The sequence below is a fragment of the Stigmatopora argus genome, chromosome 7, assembly GCF_051989625.1.
Source record: "Stigmatopora argus isolate UIUO_Sarg chromosome 7, RoL_Sarg_1.0, whole genome shotgun sequence".
In the NCBI taxonomy this organism is placed as follows: domain Eukaryota; kingdom Metazoa; phylum Chordata; class Actinopteri; order Syngnathiformes; family Syngnathidae; genus Stigmatopora; species Stigmatopora argus.
The window spans coordinates 16341458-16350022 of NC_135393.1; the positions used below are offsets into that span (position 1 = coordinate 16341458).

At 44.7% G+C, this 8565-nt stretch overlaps 1 protein-coding gene across 1 annotated transcript in view; it reads left to right on the forward strand.

The window, feature by feature from the left end:
- The first annotated feature begins 1679 nt into the window (after positions 1–1679).
- cxxc4 (CXXC finger 4) overlaps positions 1680–8565 on the forward strand; it is a 32322-nt gene continuing 25436 nt past the window's right edge. Inside the window, exons 1-2 of the mRNA XM_077604407.1 lie at positions 1680–2074; positions 3138–4117. Of these exons, the coding sequence (XP_077460533.1) occupies positions 3290–4117 (828 nt within the window). The 5' untranslated portion in view covers positions 1680–2074; positions 3138–3289. The remainder of the gene's footprint in view (positions 2075–3137; positions 4118–8565) is intronic.

Consider the following 8565-nt stretch of genomic DNA (forward strand, 5'->3'; position numbering starts at 1 on the left):
TTTTTTATTTACATTAGAAATTAAAGTGGAGGATAATCTTAATCTGGATTTATGTTGAATTGTTTAGGTGTTTGTGTACATCGATAGAGAAAGGTTGGTTATGCTGTAGTAAGAAAACTGGCCTGTTAGAGGCAGCATAGTGCCATAGGCATCCAGCCTTGCTGGAAAATACAAAGAATGAAGAACAGAAGCCTGGTTTGGCTGAGTTTGACTCGGCGTTGAACTGGCAAACGTCTCGTTTTAATCGTGGGGAAGTTTGGAGACATATTGGGCATTCATTAGCAAGTCAATTTGTGTTAATTTATACAGCCATTACAGGGTTTTCCCTACAAAAACTAAATGTGGTGTCCACTTACTGTATATGGACCCCCCAGGTCTTTATAGGCTTATGTGTTTTTTGTAATTACTAGTAATAGTCAATTCCCCCACTTGAAAATATTCTGCTATGTTGAATTAGAATGTAAAGTTGACGTATTGTATTCGGAATTTTTTGTGATTCGTCAATTTGTTTTCAGTGCTTTTATCATTACGGCAAAACCACTTTAAGCACGCAGATGGAAACGCAAAAGTTTGTGAAACCTCGAATAGTTTAGTCCTGATTGTTTTTTTTCCATCGTTTTGATACAAAGAGTGCAGTAATACCTCGATTATCGCGGTTAATGTGGACCAAACATGGCCGCAGTAATTGAAAAACCGCAAAGGTTAAAAAAAAAAAAAATTCTGACTAGCAGTCGTTTTTTAAACAGATTTGTAATCGATAATGTGTACTAGGGATGGGCGATATGAAATTACAGTAATCCCTCGAATATCGTGGTTAACGTAGACCAGACATGGCCGCGATAATTGAAAAATTGCAAAGTAGGGTCACCCCTATTAAAAAAATAATAATAATAATTAAAAACATTTTTTTCTTCAGTGCTGATTATATGTAGAAAGAGTGGCTTCTGGTTACGAGTTTTAGCGTGGATTTTCACATTTTTATGAACTTAAAAAAAATCGTAATTTAATTTTTTTTTTTTAAAAATCTAAAAAATTTAAAAAATGCGAAAATCCGCGATGTAGTGAAGCAGTGAAAGTTGAAGCACAAAATGGCGAGGTATTACTGTATTTACTAATTTTGCAAAGAATGTCTTAGTAAACTGCAGAAAATTCACAGTATTCGGCAGCTCTCTACACGCGTCATCGCCACCTACTGTCCTGGAGTATACAAAACACACATCACCCAAAACAATAGCCCCTTGAAAAGTTCTTGCGTTTTCACCTAATTTCCATAGTCATATGAACACATTGATTTCATTGAACTATCTGCAAAAAAAAACCCAAACCAAAAATATCGAGAATCAACTTAATTCCTTCCACACCAAAGAACTTGCGTTCATCCATCTACATTGCAAACTCCCTCACCACGAGGACACTGCGCTACCTCCGTATCCTTTGCTCCTAATTAAATTATTATAGATAAAAAATAAAAAAAGCCAATATGCAGGTGCTGATATATGCCCCTGCACGCGTGTGTGGAGCCAGCCCCCTAAGCCCCCCCTGCCCCGCCCCCCTCTGCGTGTTTCTATAGTAATTTCCAGCCAATGATCAGTAGGTGTCCGCATCCCCGCGTCCTCACCTCAGCACCAATCAGCCACACACAGCGACAAGCAGCAGCGGCGGCGGCGGAGCGAGCAGGCTGGCAGGCAGGCAGGCGGAGAAACGCACACGCAAACCCACACTTCACAAAGCCCGGGCGGGATCAGGACAACCACACAACTCCCCTCTCCCGCTTTCCAGCGCCTCGTTATTCACCCATCGGAAAAGAAAGGAAGAAAAAAAAAGCAGCCCCGCACTTTTCAGGGTAGAAAGTGGCTCACCCACCGGAAGATGGCTCTTTTGTGTTGAGCGCATTTACGGAGCGCGCCTTGACTCTTACTGGTTTTTTTTGGTTGTTTTGTTTTGTTTTCCCGCTAGCGACCTCCACGCCACGCCACGCCGCGCCTCGCCGCACGCATCTCTCGGCGGTAATGTGCGTGCGCACAGCCGCGGGCTGCTAGCGCCTCGGGAACTCCTCGCAACGGGAACCTGCTAGGTAGGTGAAAGCCGTCGTACGTACGATTCCGTTGCCATTTGCCGTCTGCCGTGCGTTTTGGACGACTGCAAAGTGACCGGCGCGGTGGGGATTTTGCCTAAAATGCTGATGTTATCTCTTGTTAATCATCGCGGTTCTGCCTTTTTTTTATTTGTTCCTCCGGAGCTGCGTTCTATTGGACGTTTCTATCTCTCTAAAGTTTGTTTACAGGCTGGAAATCAATGCCAGCCAGACTTGATTGCCTTTGGGCCCCGCGTTTTTTGCTCCACGGGCGAATTGATTAAGTGATAATCATCCCGAGGAGGGCTGATCATTAGGCGAGGAGGGGCTTCTGTTTACCGGCTTTGCATAGGATGGGAGCGTCAAATTGACCGTGGTTTGAAAATGGGGTGGTTTTGAACAAAAAGTCGACATTTTGGATGATTGGCGGTCCAATTAAAAGGATGATGTGCTAACGTTTGGAGCATTTTCCGCTCCCCACGTGGTGATTAGGATGCATTTTGGAGCCGTGGAAGTGATTCCAATTGCCTTTTAGCGTCCCGGCAATGGATCGGCTTTGTCAATTAAGATGGCAGGTACAGCGAGAGAGTTGAGGAGGGAAAAAAAAGGTAATGCAAGGAGGGCTGCATGCGTCTAATGGGGCTTTTATCTGTGGAAACCGAATCCAGACAGACTGGGCTGAGAGATAGAGGAAATGAAGCACACACACACACATGCACATGCACACATGCACAAGACCGGATGACACTAGTTGGTCCAGGATCTGAAGGCAAATTCCCTTGTGGCTTTTCGGGGTTATTTCATTAGGGAAATGAAGCAGGTGATCTTTTTTTGGATTTGAGGCACGGAAGGTCTTGGTCTTTTAAGTTGTGGATTGGGAATAGTTTTTGTCATGAGGTAAGGGGACCCTTACTTTGAAGTCTAGGAAACGTTGTGTAACCCTTTCAATTGTATCGAAGCACGGTAATGGGCCTCCAGAAGATCTAGTTGGCTAACGCTAGTTGGCTAGTGGGTAGTATTGGAAAAGACGTGTGACTGTTGTTCCTTTCTTTTCCGTTTGTAGCACCGGAGAAGATAGCTCAGGATGCTACGACACGGTCGGTAAAAGAGCCGGAGTTCCACAAAGGCCGGAGTCACCCCGCTCGGACCCCCTCCCTGGTTTTGGTTTTCGTCGTCCCCCCCCCAAGCGCTTGCCCAGCTCGCCCTCGTCCCGCCATGGCCAACCTCAGCAGCGCGCTGTGCATCGAAAACGTCCAAAACGCGGACGTGTCGCTCTTACAAAAGGATAATCTTCAGGACGGTGGATTAAGCCAGCTTTTGGATTATAACGCGGAAATGGAAAGGTACCGATCTTTTGCCAACTTTTACAAGAGCAACGGGGCCTTCCCGCAGAGCGCCAAGATCGCCCGCATCACGACGCCCATCTTCCCCAGCGCCAGAATCGGCATGTCCCCTTGGAACTGCGATAACGCCGCCATGCTTTGGGGGCGGAAATCGGCCGCCATCAACCCCAATAGGACCGGCATGCATCGAAACGACTCCCAGAGGCCGGGTAAGCCCGGGGTGCCGCCAGAGACGCTGCAAATGGCAAATAATAATTTCCTCTCTACCTTATCCCCCGAACACTGCAGACCTTTAGCGGGAGAATGCATGAACAAGCTGAAATGCGGCGCTGCCGAAGCAGAGATAATGAATCTCCCCGAACGCGTTGGAACTTTTTCAGCTATTCCGGCTTTAGGGGGCATCTCATTACCTCCCGGGGTCATCGTCATGACAGCCCTTCACTCCCCCGCAGCCTCGGCAGCCGTTACAGACAGTGCGTTTCAAATTGCCAATCTGGCAGACTGCCCACAGAATAATTCCTCGGCGTCGAGCGGGAACCCGGCAAAGAAGAAGAGGAAAAGGTGCGGGGTCTGCGCTCCCTGCAGGCGGCTAATCAACTGCGGCGTCTGCAGCAGTTGTCGGAACCGCAAAACGGGCCACCAGATCTGCAAGTTCAGGAAATGCGAGGAACTGAAGAAGAAGCCCGGCTCGTCGCTGGAGGTGAGAACCGGCTTTCGGATTTCTTTGCCTCTTTTCCCTCGCTATTATCCCCCCCCCCCAGCGTACTCGGGAACGTTAACCTTTTCCTACGGCCGCCTTGCGAGCCCTTGAAAATTGTTTCCATGCCCACCCCGCGCCTGAGCATCCCCACGGCTTCTCAAATCTGCCTACCCGCCTAGCCTAATTGGCAGTAATTAGGGGTGTTTGTGCGAAGCGCAAGCTGAGCTTGGCTCAGACACCCCTAATTGCTGCCAGTCAGACTGGGGCTGGAACATATCCCAACAAGGCAGCTCTTGGCTGGCCTCCAAGCGGGGCTGGGAAATGCTTTTCAGCAGGGAGCCATCCCTCTCGCCACCCCGGTCATTTGAACCAATTATGGAAACCGTCTCCGGACGGAGGGAATCGATATCCCGCAAAGCCTCGGCCTCTGACCGCCGAGAGATGCTGAAAGCCACGGCGGGACTGCTGATGGCATTTCTCAAAACACCTCCACGCTTTGCTCGCCATCGTGGGCGCCGTATCCGGGCCCTGATTGTTTACGCATCCAACACGCGTGTACGTTTTGGGTTCCGGTCGGCGTTCGCTTTGAGACATGCTAAATGGGGTTCGTTGAGTATGGAAACTTTGGTTGAAATTTGAAGTTGTTTTAACGCTCCATTAGGTCAAGCGACCTTTACTGATAGAATAGAATGGAAGTTCTCATTGCGGTCATTTTTTTTGCACGAAAATCACAAAGAAAACGTTTCCTTACCTTTGTTTACGTGTCATAGGTAAACACGAAACCCATAACCGATACCTATATTTATCGTGACCGGACGTTTCGTCGAAAGACGTTTGGTCCCCGGACATTTGGTCGACCGGACGTTTGGTCAACCGGACATTTGGTAGAACGGACGTTTGGTAGAACGGACGTTTGGTCGCCGGGTTCGCTCGCTGTCAAATTATGACAGAGAGTTTACTGTTGATATTTTGAGATTAGATATTTAGATATTAAACTCACTCTCTCCCTCTCATGATTATAATTTTGAGAGCTGGTTTCAACAGTAACAACCCGGCGACCAAACGTCCGTTCTACCAAACGTCCGTTCGACCAAACGTCCGTTCTACCAAACGTCCGTTCGACCAAACGTCCGTTCGACCAAACGTCCGTTCGGCCAAACGTCCGTTCGACCAAACGTCCGGGGACCAAACGTCTTTCGACGAAACGTCCGAGTACCATATTTATTTACCGTATTTTCTCGTATTTGTCACTCCCAAAAAATGATGAGCGTGCAGCTTATATGCGCACAAATTAGACTGCAAGGTTACAAGGACGAAACGCCATTACGAAAGACAAATTTATTTTTCATTTTGACGTCTATGAATGAAATTAAAAAACAAAACGTGTCTTGTATATAACGTGAAAAAACTCACTTACTTATGCCTGCCATTGCTCGCTCAAGGCGTCGCCATCTTACCTAGGGATGACAAACCAGACCGAACAAGACAAACTAGAATCAGGGGTCGGTCTTATACGAGAGACATTGAAAATTCAACCATTTTAAGGACATTTTAAGTGTGCGGCTTATACGCGGAGGCGGCTAATATGCGACAAAATACGGTATATCATTGCTTAAGATGATTTGGGCCATCTGTTTGACGTTATTATCCTACTCGTTGTGGTGTTCGTGTCTGTTGCGGCTTTGCTATTGGTTAGCATGGCATTGAAAGTTGTCGTCTTAATATTCATACCATAAACTCTCGATACTGTGGTTGACAACACAATAACAGAGCAAACAATTTTAATGTCCTATGGTAGAAAAAAATAGAAGAATTTGTTTCATGGGTGGAAAACTGTAATGGTGGTGGTTTGAGGGGGGGATTTGGGGGGCATGCCCCCCCTGCTATATCCCCTAACTACACCCCTGCTGGTATGCCTTGTAAATGTAACTTTGAGTTTTCCCACAAAAGATGCAATTGATGTTGTGGTACAACTCTGGAAAAATAAATGCTGATATTTTCTCCCACAAAATTCAACAATAGATGTCCCAACTTTTTTTGGGCACTGGGAGAGGCCAATAAAAATGCCCCTAATTGTGGCTTGAGAACATTTCAAGTTTGAAAGAGGTTTCCAAATCTTGACTCATAAAGAAGCACTTAAAACGGATGACTTCCTTTGGCGGATTTTTTTTTTTTTTAGTTTGTTGGCTGCGATGTTTACATTCATCACATGGTTAAAAGTGCCATGGCATGGCAGCACCAGGGTTTATGTCTCCTCATAAAATGAGGCGCCCAGGTGGGTTTCTACTCCAAATTGTAGATCACATAGGTGGCAATCGGAAGCGTTTGTAACGTCCCTTTGCGTATTTTTTTGTTTACAAACAGCTTTCTCCAACAGCTGTCCGGGAAGTTGGTGTCACTCTGTCTTTAACGCATGCTTGCACTCACCCAAACAAATCCACACTTGCTTTTTTTAGCACCAAAACCCCCCCTTCCCTCCTGTGAGTTGCGCTAATTCTGATTACGGGGTTCGATACCGGTAATTACTAGTGCACACCTTTCGTTCAGGGAAATGACATCCAGGGTGTAAAGAAGTCATGAAATCCTTCCTGGGGTTAAATGTCGGTTCATAGATTTTTTTTCCTCATCGATGTGGCAATGTTGACTCGCTAATTTTGGTGAAAATATATCTAGGGATCCCGACTAGACCAGCAATTTTCAGGAAACATAAATTGAGCATGAATGGCAGGGGTGTCAAACTTGGGTTGGTTCGCGGGATGCATTAACGTCAACTTCATTTCATGTGGGCCGGACCATTTTAGATCTAATATCTAGATTTATTTTTTAAAATTGGATTAAGAGAACTGGATCAAAAGCCCTAAATAGTCCGTTTTTATAGATCTAAAACAATGTTTATTTGAGCTTTTTTTTCTTAGTAATGGAAAATGTCTTTTAATCATGTGCTTTATTTCAAATGGAAACAAAATATTTTTTTCAAGTGGAAAAGGGAAAATATTTGTATACTTATTTTTAGATTTTACAAAATGCTTTTTGAACTAAAAACACAAAAGAAAAAAAATGGATTAAAAAATTGCAATGATTGATTTTTAAAAGGGAAAAATCAGGAAATGTAATATACATCTATACTCTTCATTTTAATTTGATCTTAAAACAGAAAGTCGCCACTCATGATTTACTTTCTCGGGCCGCACAAAATGATGGAGCAGCCCAGATTTGGCCCCCGGGCCGCCACTTTGACACCTGTGATGTATGGCGTTCCCAAACGATAGCTCTAAAAAAGCAACTGACATTGAGGTCGATGGTCTCCAACCTTATCCTAACAACTAAAGGGTCCCTCGTCCTCATCTTTGACCCCCGCGTACGAGTTCTGTTCTTTACGATAAGTTAACTTCAATCAGAAGTAGTAGACAAACCATTGTTTATTCAAAACGTGGACAATCGGTCGAACACGGAATAGCTTTGAATGCAAAGCTGACTCTGAGCTTGTCAAAACTAGCTAGAAAAAAAGGGTCCCGGTTCAGAAGCGCCGCCCAAAGCCCCCGGGGGGACGTACGAGCTGTTTCCGAATGTAGACAGGTCGCAAATGTGATGTAAGACTTTCGTTGCGGGCTGTGACGCTTTCAAAACGCACCCGTTTGGTTATGGTTGTAGCAGAAACAAAAAAATGCAGAAAATTTGAGAATTTGGTCAGAGTTTCTTAAGACAATTGTTTTCAAAGTCACACTGTTTTATCAAATGATAGTCAAAGTGTGTTCAAAATTAAATGGGCAAGCCTCAGATCTCAAAATATTGGAATTGTGCAAAATAAGTGTGAGTTTACCTCTGCATAGTTGAAACCCATGGGTTGTTTGAAGGTAAGGATTCAAGGCGTACGACTCAATGGAAAACAATAGTCGAGGTGCAATCCGAAATTCCAAGTGGGCCAGAGGAGAAAGTTACATGATTCCGGGGAGATTTTACCATACAAGTTCAAAACCGAGTCAGAATCACCATAACATGGCGCAACGCAAGTGAGTGAGAGAGAGAGAGAATGCCCGACACTGAAACATCAGCTCTATTAGCATCAAATCTCAGGCGCCTACTGAATGCTAAATATCTTAAATTTACACCGTTTGACTTTACAAGCAGGCATAGTGATTGAAAAACGGATCATTTAACACCTGAAAATATTAAAACCATGATGTTTTTTTTTACTAGTGGGCTTTTGGACAATATTGACGGTTATAGCCTGGTTGTTTTCGTTTTTTTGTCTTTGCTAACGACTATTCGTTGGCAAAATGTCAGTTGTCACTTGGTCGATTTTAATCAAAATAAAAGAACGTAAAAATAATGAAACTAAACCCATACAAAAGCCAATCTTCAGATACATCTGATTCTGACTTCTTGCCCAATTGCAGAATTGGATTAAAACTATGTTTTGTGCTTTTTGGGGGGCACCCAGTGAAGTC